The sequence below is a fragment of the Thunnus maccoyii genome, chromosome 8 (assembly GCF_910596095.1).
Source record: "Thunnus maccoyii chromosome 8, fThuMac1.1, whole genome shotgun sequence".
NCBI lineage: Eukaryota > Metazoa > Chordata > Actinopteri > Scombriformes > Scombridae > Thunnus > Thunnus maccoyii.
Genome location: NC_056540.1, coordinates 9289255 through 9310301, shown reverse-complemented (window position 1 = coordinate 9310301; position 21047 = coordinate 9289255). Strand labels below are relative to the sequence as shown.

The window sequence follows — 21047 nt, the reverse complement described above, 5'->3', positions numbered from 1 at the left end:
TTGCAGGCTTCCTCCCATCTCTCCCTGCAAGAAGCCATTCGCGCAGACCCCAGAACATCACCGGCTCCTAAATTCCAAGTGTTCTGCAGCCCCGAATGGCGTCACCTGATTGGCCGAGAGCCTATCAATCATGCGTTTAGCCGCACCCCTCCCCCCATTCAACCACTCGCCTCTCTGTTCAGTGTGTTTACTACACTGCCGAGCATAAGGGAGACACTCGTCTTCACATGCACTGAACCCACTGAGAAAAACAGTTTTTAGTTGTATTTGTAAGAAAACCTCCAAGAGATCAACATGCCCAAGAGAAAGGTACGTATTCTCAAAATAATAAAAATAGTTTGAGGGGGAAATCAGCTATTAATGCAATGCAAACGATTGAGAAGACATCCCTCTGAGACATTACTCAATTATAACGCAGCGTATAGCTGTTATATATCGCTGGTAATTTTTGCCTATTTTCTAGATATAATGTACATTTTTTGTGTGTTAGAATGAATATTTTCCTGCTCGGACTCGGCCTTTAAAACGCGTTTTCATGTCAGAGCCGCTGTCCTTTGGAGAGTCAGAAGTCTCTTTCGGTCTCCATGCAGTTAAAGCACAAGCAGCAGCCATGCTTTGCAGCTCTTGTCCACCTTCGTCGCCGACCTACCGAGAACAAACGCTTCACTTATCGCCATTCGGCCACCAAACCGCCTCAAAGTGCCACCAGAAAATACATCAGTGCCTTTCCTTTGCCTTTTGACCGCAAAAACAAACATTCGCCGTCGCGTTTCGGTAAAATAATATATTTTCTCTCTTTGTTCATAGTCCCAAATGGCTGCGATGGCGTGGCTCTGCCGCCCGGTGGCGCCCGCGAGCCCACGCAGGTCCCTCCCCCTTCTCAAAGACTCCCGCGCCAGCTTTCAAATCTGAGCTTCATGCATTGAATGAGAGAAAGAGATGGGGGAGTGAAAGGGAAAAGCAGGGCCTGGGCTCTCAAAATATGTCCCCAGAGGCCCACATGGCTGAGCTCTCGCAGCCCATTTCTGAAATCACGCATTAGCCCTTTATTTCTGGGCTGCAATCCATTAAAACCATCTGTATTTGAAATAAAATAGTGTTTTCACATGAAACCAAAAAGTTTTTTCAACAGGTTTGTGATTAAGCGTAATAAGTGCCTGAAGCATTTACCAACTGTTTCTTGTTCATATAAACACTGGTTAAACTCTTAATAATGCTATTTTTTTCTTTTTTCCATCTTAACCTGTTATATTTGTGTTTTTCAGTCACAGGGAACAGAAGGAGGAGAAAAGGAGGAGGTAAGAGTTGGGCACGTTAAGTAACAACATAAACATGTGATTAGAATTAAAATTGAATCACTGTCTGGGGTTATGTGAGGGCTTCATCATGAAGAAAGTACTTTTTATATTCAATTCAAATGTGTGTTTCCTGAATACAGTCCCAATCAGTATGAATCCCCTGTGATAACAGTCTTTGTTCTGTTTCAGCCCCAGAGGAGATCAGCTCGGTTATCAGCGGTAAGAAGACACACATACAAACTCATTTACATTATCAGATGCAGTTAATGAACATGTAAAAAGTAGTAAAATGCTTATAAGTAGTTACACACACATAACTAACTATATAAAGCCACACAGAGAATCAAAAGCACATATAAAAACTTTATCTTCTTATTATTAAATACTCAAATCAGATTTCTAGCAACACTAAACTGCAAAACATGTTATTTTTACATTATTAAGCTTGAAAATAGGTCAAAAACATTTATGTAGTGCACTAGGTTGCAGTAAAGTTGACACAAATACATGAGAGTTGATATAATTGCTTATTACACAAGTAAAACTTGATTTAGAAACGTTTTGGTAAGCAAAAACTACAGGGCTGGACGTTAAAAACATTGCACATGTAACTACTTGCAGTACTGACTAACTACCTTCAATGGCATGAAGGGGGTTCTCAGATTGATTACTTTTAATATTTAAATATGGTCTAAAATCTTCAATAAACCTTTAAGGAGAGCCATAATAATGATATAAAGCATCTTTCTTAGAGGTTTCCTTCAAGAAAGCACAGATTAGGGTTTTATTCTTTGTCACCCACTTTAAGAAGTGTGTTACTTCAGCCAAAGCTCTCCCATTGTCCTCAGAAAAACAAGAATATTTTGTAAATTAGCAAAGAAAGTATTGTTGTCTTTAAGTAGAGCTGTTTCTTAATCTCTTTCTCTCTCTGTTCTCAGAAACCGGCCCCACCCAAGCCGGAACCAAAGGTCAAGAAGGCAGCAAAGGTAGGAAACGCTCGCATTGCAAAGCAGGAGAAGACACAGGTAGCGTTTGAATATTCATCCCTCTAACAGCTCGTCCTGTTGCTTCTTTTACAGAAAGAAAAGGCTGTGAACGATAAGAAGGAGGACAAGAAGACCAAGAAGGCAAAGGAGAACGCCGAGGCAGAGGCGAACGAGGAAAACCACTCTGAGAACGGAGAGGCCAAGACCAACGAGGTGAGCAGACTTCTGGGGGAAAAAAGTTCTCAATCACAGAAAAAGTTGGTTATTGTAGTCTTTAAACATACAGCATCATCTTAAAGATAGTTCAAAGTTCTGACTTTGGCTTGTGTGCTTTGTCCTACAGGTGGAGGCAGCCCCCGAGGAGGCCAAGGAGGAGGCCAAGTCCGAGTAGCACCACTGCCCAAGCTTCCTCCTCCTCTACAATCCCTCCCCCCCAAACCCCCCAGCCAGCCAGCCAGCCCCCCCAAGTCTCTCACATGGTTTCCCTCCAAGGCGTATTGTTAACAGAGGAATATTTTTATCAATGATTTTATAAGTATCCGTACAGATTTTTAGCACAAAAAGCAAAGCTGATTATGGAGCGCCTTGCAGATTTGCAGTGGTCATATCAAGTGTCTGCAAGCAAGATGAACACACTAAAATCTTTTTTAAATGGCATTTCATGATTGTTAAAGGCTTGTTTGGTGTAGAAAGTGTGTCCCTGCCGGATTGGCTATGTTGTGAGTTGTGTATTCCTGTGTTTTTTCTCCTCCCCGATCTTCCCCTTCCTCCCCTCTTCTTCCTCCTCCACAGATTAGACCTTCCTCTCCTACAGTTCAGCCTTTTATCCATGTTTTATTAACGGTTCAGCCATGTTAATGTGGGTGATTCTTTTAGACCTCTAAATGTGCAGTGAGTTCCCTTTGCTTCTGTCTCACGGTCTTTTTTTTTTTTTTTTTTTCATTGAAATCGTGTTTTAAAAAATATGCGTGTGAAGCGTGTTGTCCATAAGAAAGAGGAAGACGAACATGTGAAACATTCCGGGAACAGCGATGCCTCCGACCCGTCTCCTAGACGACCCTGCGTGTAAAGAAAAAAAAAGAAAAAAAAAACAGCTCCTGCTCCATCCACGCTGTCATGTCAGCTTTTCTAAACACTCTGATTTTTTTAAAACGATTGAATTTGGAAACCTTCTCTGACAAATGCAGGTGTCTGGTCCCTCTCTTATGTTCTGAAATTCTCTTAATAAAAAGAAGTCCTGGGAATTTTCCTCGAATCTGTGTCTCGAGTTTGTTTCTTTAAGAGATAGAGAGAGTGATAGAAGTTGAATCTGCCAAATTGACACAGTAATTGTGAATTTTATGAACTTTATAAGCATGCATCTACTTCCAAAGTCAACTTCAGTGTTAGCTAAAACTTCTTAGCTGTAAATTCCAACAGTCACTTTGTAAGCAAAGGCATCAACGTATCATTATAAAATGAAAATTTAAAGCTACACTGTAGCCTATAAACCTATGCTTAACCTAGTTCTTATGTGGTTTCCATTATTAACTACATGTGAGAGCATTTCAGTGTTTATCTGTACAAGGAGATGTATGATCAGACCTTTAAGGTACATGGTTGCATTCATTTTAATAGTCGTGGGACATTAAACAGGATTCAGACTGTTGCTGTGACCTCTGACTAAATGCCTGTAATGTATTTTCATAGAGACATTTGAGACTGCTGATAGAGGATGCAGATTCTGACTCGACTGAGACAATACATCCGACTTGTTTCCCTTGTCAAGCTACAGAGTGGAAGTTCAGCAATCCTCTGAACTTAATTGGTATTTGTTGGCTTAGACTAGATTTAGATTAGATTCAAGATCTGGACAGTTATGTCCGCTGTGTTTCAAAGCAACATGAGCTATTCCACAGATCTGTCGGGAAGTCAGATCAGCTCAGAGTCAGCCACAGCTGGGACACTATTCCAGAAAGATAAGGACATTATACTCGACAACTCCATAAAGGCCTCTAGTAAAGCCTTTTTTAAGATACCTTTTATGCTTGTAGCCTTCACAAGAAAGAGGGAGGTTACAATTTCTTACAGAGGCCTACATGTATACCCACTGATGGAGCAGACAGTGCTCCCCTTTAGGCTTCATACACTCAGATTTAACTCTACATGAACTCAAGAGTATAACCCACATTCACCTCCACCCTCAAACAGCATATCACCAGTTTATTTAATAACATCATAGTGTTCATAGTGATCTGCATACACAAAGCTGCATACATCAGTTCATGTTAAGAGCATGCATGAGAAAACGCATGCAGTCTTTTGAGCAAACACACTATGAAAGGCTTTTGTATGTATTTGCCTCCAGCACTGACAGTGTGTCCAGCGTGTATCCTTCATGCATGTTTGCTGCATTCTTTCAAGCCTGAACCATACTTCTGCTGTACATTAAAACGTGCAAAGTAACATTTTTTAATCACATGGTGCAAATTTGCAATGCCTTCCATAAACAGCTTTTTTTTTTTTAAAAGGATTTGATCAGCTGCAGCAGACTGCAGCAGGCCTCTCTCTCTCTCTGTCTCTCTCTTTCTCTCTCTCTTGCAGGCTACAGAAGCCGTGAATGTTGATTTAACTACGAATTACTGAACGCGTTTTACAAAGTGCACGACGCCTTGTTAGTTTTCGACTTTTCTTCCGCTATTTTGTGCGACACTTGCAGCCCTTCTGACCTGCATTGTCATGGCCGAGCACCGGGCTCCATTTTGTCGATATTTTGTCGTGTGGAGCGCGTTATTGCGGCGCTCCGCCACTAGATGGCAGCCTCGTCCTATTTTTTCTCCCCTCATTGAGAAGCTGTGCTCATGGCATCCTGTGGAGAGCTTTGATTAACCTTACATTTTATTAACTGGTATATTAAAAGTGTTATTATTTCTCCCGAGGCGTATTAGATGACTGAATAATAGCAGATGGATCATGAAACAGCACTATAAAGGTGAATCCCTCCAGACTATAAAAAAATCTCCCATTCACATCTCCCTTCATACTCTTTTAATCCTCTGTCAGCATCATAAGTTTGATGAATTTACTTTTCTGTTTAATCAAACTGTCCAACTAAGAGCAAATTCTCAGGCCCGGGTTGTTTGCATTCAACATCCTCTGTGTGAGCTGTTGATGAGGTGCAGTGATGTGAGGGATACTAAAAGGAAATACAGTATTGATCGGACAGAAAGTTTCTGATCTCAGCCACGGTGGTCTCTCTTTTCCGCACCACCTTCTTTCATCTGTGCAGTCCTTGTGATATTCCTCTTCTCCTACACCTTCATCGATCAGTCCATTCATCCTGTCTCCTGTGATCAGGCCTCTGACTCGTTAACGGCTTTGATACTGAGATCTAGACACACACACGTGCACACACACACACACACATAGCCCTCTCTCCTAAGGCACTCTGACATCAAAGAGCTAATTACTCCAGTATTGTTTTATCTCTGTGTGTGTGTGTGTACATGCTTGTTGCCTGGCCTCTGCCTGCAACTGAATGTTTGTCTGCCTGCTTAACTGTCTGTCTGACCATCTGCCAGTCTGCCTGCTTGTCTGCTGTTCATCCTCTTCTTCTGTCACTTTTCGCCGTCTAGCCTGAGTAATCACAAGGGAGTTGTGCCCCAGCCTTGCACACAGACCCCCCCCTCCACCCGCACCTCCCCCACCTCCCAGCCCAGTGCACTCTCATTCTGTCCCCTCTCTCTCTCTGTCTCTTTGATGGGTTATGATATGTTGACTAAAATAGCTCCTTTTCCCTTTTTAAAAATGAACATTTCCTATTCTGTCATCCCGTGCATTTCCAGGCACCCTTTCTCCTTCCCCACGTCATATCCACTGTCCACATGATTGTGGTTAACTGATCAAGGTCTTGCAGGCGGGAGGGGTGAATGAGTGTGTAGTAGGAAGGGAGAAGGGGGGTGGGGGGAGGAGGGGGAATTCTCTGCGTAAAAGATGAGGATGACCTTTTGCGAGGAAGTGATTTAAATGATGTCCTCTCATCACCAGGGATACCAGTGTGTAAATGTGGATGAGCGTTTGTTGTGGAAAAAACGTCACACTTTTGCACATGCTTACACACACACACACACATACACACACACACACACATACACACACACACAATAGCAATAGAACAATACACATTCCCATTTTGTGTAGAAAAAGCCTGAGTCAAATGTCCTCCCTCCAGACCAGACCTTGGTGATGCTTGAAATGAACAGATGTTTAGTGGCAAGGTTCTCTAATATGCTACTCTGAGAGGATGTTGTCTGGCCGTCTTAAACTGTTTGTGTTCGACTGTCTTGTTTATCCGCGAGGCTGGCTGCACTCTGTACGGGGGTGGGATGTACAAGAGTGAATGAATGGAAAGAGGCAGGGTGAGAAGGAGAGAAAGAGAAAGTACCGGGAGGTGAGGAAGAAGAGGGAGAGGGGTAGGCGGTGTGGGGGGGGGGGGAAAGCAAAGAGGAGATGGAAGTGTGCAGGGGGAGAAGAGCTGGATGCAGATGGGGATCTATTCTCTCCGCACACGCAGACAAGATGGAAATCAGTGGGCGTCTGTGACGTCAATCAGTGTAGACACAAGCAAACACACACACAAACACACACACACATACACACACTGAGACACCCCCCTCCTCCTTCTAGTCCCATGCTAATACATGCTTCACTGCAAACAGCAGCAGTGCTACGGATTACAGGCATAAACATCAGCACATACAAACAGCCCCCCCCCCCCACCCACCCACCAACCTCAAACATATGCACACTTAGACACGCAGATCTGAGTTTCATCTCTGACCTGTCTGATGATGTCGTGCTCTCATTTTTGTCAATCATGTAGTAGAATCATAGATACCTATTTTCTGTCACAGTCAGAATCAGTAAGGCAGAAAATAGAAATCTTAAAAGTTTCCACAACAAAGCAAACATGTAGGATCATTCATAAGGTTAAAGGGTCTGAAAACATACATGTATTTCATACTTTGTCCTGCTTTGTACAATGATTAAAGGGGTATTCCAGCAATTTAGTTTATTTATTTAATATGATAATATTATTTAATATAATAATAATAATATTTATTTATTTAATTCCATAAAGTTTGAGGAAAGACATGAATTGTCAAACCTGACTTTTAGTGTGAGTGAAGCCTCAAAAACACTAGATCCTACATTTCCCATAATGCAACTGGCTAGCATCTTAGATTAAACCCTCTCTTATTGGTAAACACTGTCTTGGCTTTGCAGGCTCGCAGGCTTTCCAATTACAGTAAAAATGATTACCCTGATGACATCACGTTGACATCACCAGAGTTATATTTTAGTCTTTGCATGGTGAATAAACTGAATTTTATGTGCAAAATTGGTTGAGTGCCTCTTAATCTTAATTAGGTTTGCAGCTTTTCACGTCTGTTCTAAAGCAATAGTCATATGCCCAAATGAAGATTGACACAGGTTTTTCTTGCTGTAATCTTGCGTCCTGTTTATACCAGACATCCCATCATAATGTACTTTCAATATAACTGATGGGGGACGATATCCACATTCCTTCTACCATACAAAAAGATGTATTACACATTAGTCAGTGACACATAGGCTTCTGTGTGAAGTAAAATCATTGGTAAACTTCTACACCAGCCAGCTGCATGTACACATGTGCTGCCTTTTTCTGTGAATGGTGCACCTCACTCTGTTGAAAATCTGCCTTCCAGTCCGCCCGATTGATCACCCATTATGTAAGCTTGTGTCTTTGTCACATGGCTAACATTATGATCCATTATGCTGCATTTAGTTTGCGTAATTAACAAAGTGAGGTCTCAGTGACCCACAGGTTCCTGAATGGATTTGATACCTAAGAGACAGGCAGCGCAGACACCATTCAGGAAACATAATCATCACCCACCATATTCTGCATCAGTACACAATTTTGGTTGATATGTGAGGATTTTGAGTAATGATGGTACAATTTAAGCCTGGAAACAGACCAGATGGATTGAAGCCGCAAGTAGAATAACAAAAGTAATATGATCGACAGGTTTGATTCCTCAAGGTTTTCTGATTCAGTCTCCATGTATGGCATGTATTTTGCAAGTTCGCCTTTAAGAAATCATCCATCCATGTCACAGAGTCGTGACGACACATCTATCTAGAGAAATGAAAAACTATTTTTGAAACACTCCTCACTGCCTTTCCAATTTTGCTTTTAAGGATGAATTAGCGGATAAAGTAAGAGTGCATCAATTTCAATGTGGGGGCGGTGTATGTGCATATCTGACAAGGGGGATTGGAGGTGTGTGTGTGTGTGTGTGTGTGTGTGTGTGTGTGTGTGTGTGGTGGGTGGTGGGTGGTATTAAAACTAAAGATGCAGCAGCCACTTTCCTTGCCAATTGCTCTATTTCTTTGAGTAAAATGGTTTTCTTGGCTGTTTTTCATCCAGGTTTTTATCCTCTTGTATCCTCAGCTGGAAGAGGACTGAGTCATAGCAGTCAAGGAAGCAGGTGGGTGGGAGGCACACAGTGGGGGTAGGGGGTGAGGAGAAAGGTAGAGGACGTGGGTGGTACGGGTTAAGGGGGGTGAGGGGGAGGGTGTAGTGAATGAAAAAAAATTATGAATGGTGAATACTACAGTATATATACATTTTATTACCTAGAATTCATCAGTCACAGAAACCTTAAAATTATAGATCTCATCTGCAAAGGAGCATGAAACACTCACAAGTCATCACGGTTTCTATTTATTGTGTGCCACTAAGTGTTTTATAATAGCACGTTTATTCATCCCATTTTATAATGGCATTCAATAACATTGCACTCACATGAGACTGTAAATGGCTGGCAATGAAAGAAAGTTACAGAGGAATTAATTTGGAGGGGAGATGAAGGGAGATTGGGGTTCTTGATTCACACTTTTGATAGAGCAACATGTTTCATCCCTTAAGCTTCTGCCAACCCAAACTTGATGCTTTTATTATCATTTATACTGCAGAGGCTGAATGTGCCCACAAGCAATTCCTATTTTAGCTCAGAGGTGTTAAAAGATTTGGAAATTTGAACGAATAAAAAGGTTATAAAATGATACAGAGAAGATAGTCAAATCAAATATATTGGCCGCAGTGTGTGAGACACACAAAGAGAGAAGGACATATGTGTGGGTGATGTTCTCTTTTTGTCTCAGTGAGTTTAAAAAGGTTTGTTGAGGGTAGACAGGTGGGCAGGCCATTAGTAAAATTGATGTGCATGCAGCTGTGTGTATGCGTGTACACATGTGTGTGCGTGTGTGTGTGCTCCTGCTCTGACATCACTGCTGCCGTCACTGCAGCCACCTCACAGTGACTCCCTTGTGACTGAAGGCCTGACAACCTCCCACGCTCTCCCCATCAACTCCCCTGCTCTCACTCCTCTCGCCTCGCTCTATCTATAACCCCCCCTCCAACTCAATCCTCTGCTTTCTGTTTCCCCCTCAACTCTATTTTCTCCTCCATCCACCTCTCTGTCCACTATCTTTCTCTTTCACTTCACCCACCTCCTTTTCTTTAGCTTGTTTTCATCTCTCTCCCCCTCATTTGGTGTGTGGGTCTTCCCTGTCTTCCGTCATGCTCTCTGCACCCACCGTGCTGCCTGTCTCTGTCTCTATGGAAACCCAGAGTGGACAAGAGTAGCTCAGAGGTCTGTGAGACGCTGATACAGACCATATTAGATCACACGCTCCTTTTCTCTCCCAGAGAGCCACATGCATGCAACCTTGCGCACACAAGTTCAAGCCTACGCTGTGTGTAAATAGATGGCGTGTGACCGTGCCACTACCTGCCATCACACATGAGCCCCCCTCGGTGGAAAGAGATGCCCCCTCTCCCCTTGTGCCCATGACCTAATCAGTGGTGTGAAGTGGGAGAGAGGCCTATTTTTTCATTATACTGTAGGTCTTTTTAATTACTAAGTGAAGAAGGGGACCACCTGATACCGCCTCTGCACATTCATTCCCATCTGAAGCACATGCACACACAGAAAAAAGACACATGTGTATACACACGCTCTCTGCCCCCCCTCCTCTCCTGTCTCCCCTTTCAGTCTCACACCTCACAAACCATATTCTCCTCACATTTACACATTGTTGAGCCTGCTGTGTTGCGTAGGCTGTGCGTCATTCGGGTCCAAACACATCTGAAGGACAGGTGATTTGTGATAAGAGGCCTAGCACAGACAGAATTTCACAGCTTTGGGTCGCTCTCTTGGGCACCATCGTGATTTGACGGTCACGCTTAAGTGGATCATTACAGCGCGCAATCATGGGTGTGATACGTGAGCTGAAAAGCGTGACGTTTTTAGGGAAAAGTCGAAGTGGGGGTGAATGAGAATGGAGTAAAAAGACAAGAAAGAAAATGACATTGGAATTCTTTTTCTCTTTCAAGTTATCTGCTTATAAAAGAATTAAATTTCTCATTTGAAGGTCTGTTGTATTTACCCTTTATTTTATCAAAATGTACATGAATAAACTACAACAAAGGACTACATTAAAGAAGACATCAAAATGGGCAGCAATAACAGGGGTCAACAACTGAACACACACCCAACCCAGCCCCAGCCCACCCCATTAACACCCCCAGTGCAGTGAGATAAAGACATGCCAATGATGTCTCACATTTAGGCACTTGATTTCCCTACCAAACCATCTTTGGTCATAGTTGCTGTTGCACGGCTTTAAACTTAGATTCAAACAAGTTTGAAGTGGATTTGAACTTGTTCCATGTTGATTCTGGATGCTGATTCATGCAAACAGGAGTCGTACAAGTTTAAACGGAAATCCTTTCGGTTGAGGCAGATTGCTCTTTATCTGCCAGGTTTAGAGATGACCCAAAGATGGTTATAGCCTGACCACCTCCATAGAGTAAACTTTAGCATTAAATAAATCAGAACACTAGATGGTACAGTTCTTCACATGATTATAGAAAGGACTCCACAAGGGAAAGGAATCAAGCACTACATCTTAACACAGTTTACCTGAAAACAATGCAGTGTATTCACACACAATATTCTGTAATCAATATGCTGTACAGTCTATTGCAAAGGCATTGTTGTTGGTATTTTCTTAAGAACTACCAGTCTTTTTACCACCGAGTATTATCTTGGAAAGTCTTGCAAAAATAGATCAATTTTTTATTAAATTAAAAGCCTTTGCTTTGACTTCAGGATGTGATTTATATATGTAGCTACTCATGCGTTGTCTAACTTTGTGTGCATACAGTAGACTGTACGTATGTTTGTGTCTATGTACTGTGTGTGTGTGTGTGTGTGTGTGTGTGTGTGTGTGTGTGTCAGAGTGTGTGTGTGTGCATACATGTGTGTATTTTGACAAAAGTACTATACACACTGGTAGACTTATCCCTCTGTATTTTTTTTTAGAATACACCCCTTCAGTAAAGGAATAACAAAGTTACATTTAACTGTTTAAGAAGCATAGTAGCCACACAGTATTTGGCAGTGAGAGAACAGTCCTAATTTATCCATGCACAATATCAACCACAGGCAAGGTCCACATTCTGAACAAACCCATTAAGAACAACACAGTAAGAACATGAAAAGAGTGTACAATAATTCAAGAACCTGGAAGTGACTGTTTCTGTGTGCGTGTGTGTGTGTGTGTGTGTGTGTGTGTGTGTGTGTCTATGCATGTGTGTGAATGTCAACAGCACAGTTGGTTTCCCGGGGAGACCAAAGGGCTATGACTCATGCAGTGCATACAGCATTTTCTGGAATTTTAACAATATCGGAAGAATTATTATTTTCCCACAAAGCCCAGATAATTACATATAATCATGTTAGAACCTTACAGAGTACTCGGGGAGTTTACTGTAAAAAACCCACTCAATCCCACCCCCACAGGTCTATTATAGACCAAACAGTTTATCCCTGGATTATATTTCCATTCTCCAGCTCTTTCATCATGGCAAGCACCTCTTGCTCTATTGTGTGTTTTGTGTAATTAAGTATGTGTGTTTTAGACTAGTCCAGTCTGTGTGTGCAGGTGTAAGGGGTACGGTTGGTAAAGGAGAGTTGATCCCCCTTGGGGTATGTAGTAGCTGCAGTAGCTGGGCTCTGTTATATAGGGGGCGCTGTGCTCGGCAAGGTACGGGGCAGGCTGGTAGAAGCATGTCACATGGTCTGTGTTGGGGATAATGTTCTGCTCTCCTAGAACCTTCAGCGCCAGCACTGTGATCATGTTAAGTGTCTGACGCCTCTCATGTCCCATCAGACACACTGTGCTGTCGTCTACCACACGACGCAGCGTCATCAGGTACTGGTACTTGCTTCTCTCCTCACCGATGAAGTGGTTCTTCAAGTAGGACAGGATCTTCCTCTGTTGCTCCTGCACATCAGGGAAATCTATGAAAAAGCGTGAGCACATATAGCGCTCCAGTGTCTTTATCTGAGTCTCACTGGCTGGTCGATAGTCCCTGACCAACAGGTTGCTGTATTTCAACAAGCCGCCACCTCGAATCTCTTCAGGGTTCCTTGTAGCAATTAGGCGATAGCGCAGGTGGTCCATTGCTGCCTCAAAGTCGCCGTACATGCTCTCTGCCAGGACCTCAACGGCAGGGACAGAGCCAGATGCCCGAGGAGCGTTGCTCTGTTCAGGCATGTCTGCAGTTACTGTGTGGGCCTCTTTGTTCTCAGACATGGAGCTGGATGCCTCATCGGCTTTTGGAGGGGCAGATTCCCCTGGGCCGTCAGACTGATGGTGAGGCAGCACATGTGAGGTGGAGCTCGGGATTGTGATTGGAAAAGAGACAGGCTCTGCAACCCGAGGCAACGATGAGATATAATCTTGTTCCTTTTTATCCTCCAACTGTAGGAGAGGAACTCCTTGCTGAGGGGAGGGCTCTTTAATGTGTTCCTCGCCGTCTGTGTTAAGTATCAAAGGCTCTATGTCTGAAGATACCTGAGGTACGAGATCCTCTGACTCCACTGGTGGAGTGAGGCAGAGGAGGGGAGGGCTGAGGCTGGGGGAAGGGGGGGTAAGACACAGAGGAGGAGGGCTGAGGCTAAGCATAGGAGGGGTGAGATAAGGGGGTGAGCTGAGGCAGGACGAGGTAGGGCTGAAACTCAAGGGTGGAGAGCCAAAGCTGGTAGTTGGGTTGACAGTGCTCAGCATTGGAGATGAGAGGCTGTGAGAGGGAGTGGTCAGACATGGGGGAGGGCTGAGGCTGGGGGGTGAGGGAGTGAAGCAAGGAGGGGAGAGACTAAGTACGGGAGGGGTTATACAGGAAATGGGAGGGGTGACACAGTCGGAAGAGGGAGGTGAACTGAGTGTGGTCTCTTGTGGGCTGCTGTTTGACTGATCCATCATTTTGGTCCGAAATCCTCTGTTATCATCTTCATCACTGAGCCCAGTTTCTGAGGTATGTGCGGGTTCTTGGGTGTTTGAGCTGGATGTATCAGAGTGTAAAACTAATGTGTCCAGAGAGTCAGGAGGCTCTGATTGTTTGGGTGGAGAGGCAGTTTCTCTAGGGGAGGACTGGCTTTGCTGATCCAAAGCCACAGGTGGTGTCTCTTTCAGGCTCTGAATAGTTGTCTCGCATGAAACCTCTGTGACTAACTGACAGGCTGATGGCTCTTGAGGTAAAGCAGATGTGGGATCCACAGCAGTGGTGGACATTATATCAGGGGCTGGATCGGGAGCTGAGGTAAGGTCTAGGTTTGACGCAAGGTTAGTGGAGGGGTTGGGTTCAGGCCCAGGGTTTGTTTTAGTCGAGATGATAGTTGGTGTAGGGTCTAAACTGGTAGGTTTAATGGGACAGGTCTTAACATTTGGCTTTGGGTCAAAGGCTATATCAGGTTCAGGGCTAAGACAGGGATTTGGATCTAGACAGGAAGCTGCGGCAGGATCACTTTCAGACACTGCACTAGGGTAAGGATTGGGGGTAACCTTCCTACACATCCTCCGAGGGGGTTTAGGAGAGGAGTGTTTGAGCACCACCATATGGGAAAGTCTATCTGAGGCCTTACAAGAAGGAGGACTGGAGGTCTTTTTGTCAGAAACAAGGCTGGGTGGTGCAGGTAAAATGTCCTGAGTATCTGGAGGGTTAACGGCATCAAGTATGTGAGGCGATTTTTCTGAGTTATCTGTATGTAGTGTGCTGTGAACCTCCAGTTTATCCTGGGTGCCAGTAGGCTGTGTGTTGTGAAGTGTGAGAGATATGGAAGAGGTGGAGCAGAAAGAATCAATACCCTGTGTGTCCTCTGTGTGTTTTGCTTCTGATGCTAAACTCTCTTCTGTCATTTGACTTATTTCTGTGTCAATCTTCCTCTCTGCTTGTATCTGCTCCCCTGTCTCCGTTTCTACTTTGCTTTCATCTGACAACTGGTTCTCTATCTTTGCATGAGCAGATGCGCCACTGTCTGGAGAGGACATTAGTTGTGTTTTATCTTTTTCATTGATCCTCTGATCCTCACTCAAACACTTAGAGAGGTCTGTTTTGTCAGAGTGCTCTTTACTATGGGAGTCTTCTGCCAGGTTTAGGGACTCTGTTTGGGTTGGGTTTGAGGTTTTTGGCAACTCAGTCTGTCCCATCGGCTCAATGGGTTCTTTCTGTTCAACAAGGGGTTTTGTTTGATTTGCTGGCTTTTTACCATCACAGGGCTCGATTTGCTCTGACTGCTCTACCTTTGTTGAGCATGTGGTCGTGTCCAAGACCTCTGGCTCATGTTTGAGTTCAATCTGAGTTGACGGTTCAGCTTTCTCTGAGGTTTGTTTCTCTCCTGACAACAGGTTTAGAGAAGTCTGGTCAGAGAGGTTCGTCTCATTGAAGTTTTCTCTGTGTTCTTCAATCTCTGTCTGTGTTTTGTCCTTGTTGTCTGATTCTGCTGTGGAGTGTTTTGTCTGGTTTGAATGTTGAGTTTGTTGTGAGAGTTCAGTCTGGGGTTCCTTTTTATGCACACCTTCTCTCTGCTCTGCCTGGCTGAGCTCAGCCCCTAAACTGGATGAGTCCCTACCAGTGGACATTTCTGTTTCTGCAGCAGTGGCCTGTTTAAGCAGAGAGGGAGAATCTTTACTCTGATTCCCTGCGGGCTGGTCCTTGAGATCAACAGTATTCTTTTTGTGCTGTGACTCCTGCTGCATGTAGGACTCAAGCAGACGATCCAGAATGATCTGAAAGGAGTCAACGCTGAACTCAAACTGCCGCCTCAGTGCGCTCACAAACTTGAGCTCCAGATTTTTGCCGCTGTTGTTTGAGAGGGAGATGAGGCTCCAGCGGTCGTGTTCATTGAAGACCTTGACCATCTTCTGGACGTAGGCCTCCTTCATTGTGGCACTGCTGATTCTCTCTCTGTTGACCCCAGCTGGTAGGCAGTCCAGCAAGCAGCCCAGCACTGACTCTTTGATCACCTGGAAGGAGAATAGGTCAACAACATGACAGCTACAACTAATGACTGCAATCTGAGTGCAATATTGCTTGCATTATTGAACTGTGTGCAGTTTAATGTATAAAGCAGTTAAACATATTAAAATCAATACTAGTGATTCAGACTTATTGTAAAATGTTCTAAAATTGAATTATATAATATTACAATAATGTCATTATCAATATGAAACCACAAGAATCAATACTGCATCCTGCCAGAGACACTAGAGATTCAGTGCCATCAAAGATAATACAGCAGAGTAAATGCTGGTTAATGCAGGGGCTTGTACTCCAGCATTCATTGCTCATTACACTGACCTGCTTCCTTTCTTAATTAGAGTAATCAGTGTGCAGTGTCAGTCATACCTGGAACTCCTCCTGACTGGGCAACTCCACTCCAAAGATGATGTCCAGGTCCTTGTAGCTGGTTCCGTTGTCTCGGACTAGGACGTGGCTGGCTGTTGAGCCGTTCAGACGGACATCTCTTACTGTGATTCCCTGCTTCTGCAGTCTGGCCCGTACAGCTATGATGATGTCATGAGGACGAAGCTCCAGTGTGGGGAAGTTCCCCCGGCCGTGGATCGGAACTACGTCCGACAGAACCTGATGGAGAACTTCCACCTGCTCAGCATTCAGGCTGTGGAACCGCTGACTGGATTTGTTTTCAGACATGCTGCTGCCCTGAAGGGAGGGATAGAGGACAACAATAAGAGTTTATTACTTCCTAACAAAATGTGCTTAACTAAATGTGTTTAACTCTCCCTCTCCATCTCTCTTTCTCTCTCTCACACACACACTTAGCACTCACTCACACTCATATGCACACTCCCTGTTAGTCTGCTGTCTGCAAGTCACAGCTTGGCTGACAGCTTTTCCACAATGCTAATGTAACTGCTGTGTTGACAGGCTGACACATGGAGTGATGCTTTGCATATACTGCTCAACCAGATCACAACTAATTAAGGACAAGTGTTTCACTAGGATCTGTAACACATTACAGGATTTACTATGCTAGAAAAGTATCACATTAATTAGTACCTTTATTTACACCCCATCTCAGTCTGAAACAATAAATGAATCAAAGTGCAATCCAGTGTTTTTATAAACTTTACACAGAACAGACACATTAAAATCATACTAATGTTAATGTGTAAGATAAAATAAAAATTATAATGTGTATATATATACAGGCAGACTTAATCTTTGTTTATTGATTGTTTCCACCGGAGGAGCAAGGGTTAAGCTGAATGAGTCATCACCGGCAGACTGCATTAATCACACCAACGTCACTAATTAAAGACACACATCTGTTTTTGTGTCCGTGTGTGCAGCACATGATGTGTAAACACTACAAACAATCATTCTCCAAGTGAGTGCACACAAGCTAATTTTTTTTTATTTTTATAACACCTTTGTAAAATGGAACACAAACTGGAACAAAGTGGGATTTAATATCAGCCAATTAATCTTGTTTGGTTGCCACATGTGTAATCCTCCTGGCAGTTACGCACGCAACCTCTGCATCCAGACTCTATCAATCAATCTCTACAAACTAGACACATTTTCAATAAGCCAAACAACATTTGCCTAACCATGTAAGCCAGGAAAGTCTTGGTTATGTGATTGAGTGTGTGATTATGGGCGCCCGTCAAAGTGTTTCAGGGAGTGGGTGCTTGTGTTTGAGTGTGCAATTGTGGTTCATAGCAGCCCATTATGATCTATTGTTTGCTTTAATCAATAGTTGTCACTCAGTGCTACAGCTGAATGCCGCTGATTGCTATGATTTGTCAATACTAGGAGGGTAAACATTGGGATACTAATGAGCAGTAATGGGATGCTTTCTGGTACTCGTTTGTCAGACATCAGAGGGTTATAGTCTTTAATAACCACAAACAATTTATAATAGGGAGTGTTTATAAATCTAATCCGTGTAGCAGTATTTCAACAAACATGAAAAGCACTTTATCCCATTACAACTGTATTACAACAAATACTACATTTGAAAAAAAAGGTGCTGAGGCAACCTGTCTGCCCGTTCAAAAAGAAGAGCTGAGTATGCTTACCAGAGGACAAAGTTGAGTCTGAGAACATTAAGCTCCAGCTAAAAAAACTGCTGTGGATGAGACATCTGTCTGAGCCCCACATCAACGAGCTTCAAGTTGCAGGAAATAGAAACAGAAACCACGCACCAGAGGCAATAAATACTGTCCTAGATATTGACACTGATCATATATACACGGAAACAATGTGTTGAGGAGGCAGAGAGGCACTGCAGGACTGTTTTCCAGCTGGCCCCTGTATCTCCCCCTCCCCTTTCGCACTCTTCTGCAAACTTGCAGCCTGAGTGACTCATCCAGGCGTATCAGCTCAGCTCGCACATAATCTATGGCCACTGAAAGCCCAACAAATCCGAGGGTCTCATACACACCGGACTAAATCCAAAACAAACAAAAGCAATAATGTTCTCTCAACTTAGGCTGCTGTCTTGGGTATAAAAACTGCAAAGCGGCAGACAGGAAAGCAAACAATTATGTCCTAACAGAACTGAGTGTTTTTTTTAGTTGTACACTGTAATGTAAATACCCTTACTTGAAGAATTATAATCCCATAAACTATGCGTAATACTGAAATAGCAGGTAACAACTCAATAATTGCTGTGTAACCCTGAAAAAATGTAAATGCGATTACTATTGACCATGAACTGATATTAAATATATACAAGGTATGTAAAGGAAACTGCTAAAATTCTACTCTGAAATGGTTTTCTAGTGGTCTCCACATAACATTACCACACAGTCTCCTCATGTTTCACAGTCCATCACTACCTAAAATGTACTGGAAACGACCCAGAGCCCTGTTGAGTTTCCTTCTGCCCTGCAGGTCTTCACTCTAATCACGCACTTTACACCTGAGATGCCAGGTGAAGGTAATTAACAGCAATTAAATACCTGGCAGGATAAAGGGCAGAAGTGCTTCTGACTACTACAGGATTAAAAGCACATTAGATACCGGTGTATATGTAGTGGATAGGGTCCATGCGGCCACACTAAAAAGTGAATTAACCAACTTCACAGAGCTGATGGGTCTTACCTGTTGCTGTGGTATTTGAGGGAGGGACTGGCTCCCGGTCTGACAGCGGGATTAAACCTTCCACCGAGCTTCAGGTCCGGAGAGTTTGCGTGTCTTGTACGAGGGTTTGTTTTTCTTTTAAAGTCCCTACCCACTCCCGGTTAGACTCTGTGCTGATGCAGCTCTGTCCCTTACAAGGCATGTGAGGCGAGAATCTGTGCTCGAGTTCATTCGGGCGCTGTCCAGGAGGCGCGTGGTGCTGAAATGAAGACTGAAATGAGTCCTCGCGCTCTTGTTTTCTCCTCCGGCCGCCCGGAGCGTAACGCAGTTTCCATAGCGACCTGCCGTCATTCAGTTATGACTGGGGAGTGTGTGTGTGTGTGTGAGTGTGAGTGTGTACGCCAGGTATTCCTCATGCTGTGGGGACATAAATCTGTTTACACCAGTGGTTCTCAAACTTTTTCACGTCAATGACCGCTAAACTGACAAAAAATTAGACCACGGACCAAGATTTTTGCTTGTAGATGTTTTATTACAGAAAGTGTATGAAACCCTTGAACAAAATAATCATACATGCTGTCATTGTGTTGCTTATGGATGGAATTATAATGAAAATAAATTATTCCCCTTTTTGCTGATGACCCCCTGGAACCTCCTCAAGGACCCTTGGGGGTCCCCGGACCCCACTTTGAGAACCATTGGTTTACACAGTCATATTGTGGAGACTTGCCTCCCTTATGGGGTTAGGCATGTGGTAGTTATGGTTAAGCTTAGGATAAGTCTCCATGCAATGAATGTAAGTCAGTGGCATGTCCTCTGATGGAGTTGTGTGTTGTGGTGGTGGTGAGGCGGGTGGCGTTAACAGGTGTCAAGGATAATAATAATAATAATAATAACTGTATTTATATGGAACTAAACAAGTTACAAAGTGCTTTACAAAGACATAAATACAAGAGAAATTAACAAATAAATAATAAATAAAAGTAGAATTGATACACTATTAATAATAAGTGAGGTATGAATAATTAAAACAGAGGAAAAACAAAAGAATAACTGATACAAGGGAAAGAAATTCTGAAAAAGTGCGTTTTAAGAGAAATTTAAAGATATTGTACTGCCTGAATGAATGAGACTCTCATGGTTATTATACCAGGTACAGCAGTTTTTATGTGTGCCTGCTCTGGTGTGTTTGTCGTATAACTGGGAGCTAAAATACACAGAATTTACAGTGTAATTTTGTAATGGTTGAAGTTGAGGTCAGGACTTCTTTGTTTGGGTGGTGCAGCTATAGCTCAAACCTCAGAGGACCTGTGCTAAAAGTAGCCAACTGAACATGTGGTTTTATAAGGAACATCTTTAAAACACGTGTCATTCACTTCTTCACTCTCACTCACACACATCATTATATCCAGTGTGTCCATAATACGGAGTATGACTCATCCGTGCTGCTCCCTCCCCCTCTGACCCAGCCGATAATCCCACCCAACCCCAGCCCCCTTTCGGCCGGCCGGTGCACGCATAAGCATATAAACCACTTTCTATACTACGGTATGTCTTCGCCATCAAAGATCCTTTTCTCTCCCCATCGCTGCAATTCCTGGACGCCAGTTTCATCTCTTCAACGCCAACCAGCCTAAATCCCTGTATGCTGCCGTCAGCTCACAGACATGCAGAACCAGACTAATAAAACCTCTAAATAAACTGCGAGACAGATGTTACAAACTCGTTGCAGCATAAGAAATGAAGTGGGAAAAACACATGATTTAAAAAGCGTTAAGGCAAACGGTGAGTTGCTCTGTAGAAAAGGTCAATTTACTCCCTCACAAGAAAAAAAGCACAAATGACGTCACTAGACGTGTACCACAACCTACCGATATACGGCGGGTACAAACTATTTATAGCCTCTGGATGGAACTTGTCCGCGCTCGTCCACTTCTCGAACAGTCGTGACGTAGCAGGCGCGAGCACGCCATGCAAAATCGTGACCGTGTGCGTGACGACGGTGAAAGGTAGCCAGGAGTGTCAGCGACTGTCTTCAAAGATAAAGATGAGTCAAGATAGTTCACGCACCTGTTCCAACCATGCTTCCAGACTGAAGTTGTTTTCTTTCTTTCTTTTATGTTGTTGTTGTTGTTTCCAAAACTTTCTTTATTTACAACACAGAGGTATTGTCAGTTGTCAAAACAGTAAAACAGTAAAGCAGTAAAAGGCAAGCCAGAGGAGTCCAAAGTCATTTCATTGTGAGTCCATTTAGAGTTCACATAAAATGTACTTCCT

The 21047-nt window shown here is 43.4% G+C and overlaps 2 protein-coding genes across 3 annotated transcripts; one reads left to right on the top strand and one right to left on the bottom strand.

Annotated features, from left to right (window-relative positions):
- Nucleotides 1-185: 185 nt before the first annotated feature.
- On the top strand, nt 186-3539 carry LOC121901917 (non-histone chromosomal protein HMG-14A-like). The gene is made up of 6 exons (XM_042419013.1): nt 186-309; nt 1266-1298; nt 1488-1517; nt 2237-2284; nt 2378-2497; nt 2628-3539. The coding sequence occupies exons 1-6, from the start codon at nt 295-297 to the stop codon at nt 2673-2675; spliced, it is 294 nt and encodes a 97-aa protein (XP_042274947.1). The 5' UTR covers nt 186-294; the 3' UTR covers nt 2676-3539.
- Nucleotides 3540-10894: 7355 nt separating this feature from the next.
- On the bottom strand, nt 10895-19070 carry LOC121901292 (proteoglycan 4). 2 transcript variants are annotated; one of them, XM_042417998.1, is made up of 3 exons: nt 18792-19070; nt 16068-16382; nt 10895-15685 (listed from the first exon to the last, which is right to left on the bottom strand). In XM_042417998.1, exons 2-3 carry the CDS (start codon nt 16371-16373, stop codon nt 12296-12298), a joined length of 3696 nt encoding a protein of 1231 aa, XP_042273932.1. In that variant the 5' UTR covers nt 16374-16382; nt 18792-19070; the 3' UTR covers nt 10895-12295. The 2 variants fall into 2 exon arrangements, with proteins under 2 accessions (XP_042273932.1, XP_042273933.1); XM_042417999.1 differs by lacking the exon at nt 18792-19070 and adding an exon at nt 17765-18555.
- Between the last annotated feature and the right edge of the window lie 1977 nt (nt 19071-21047).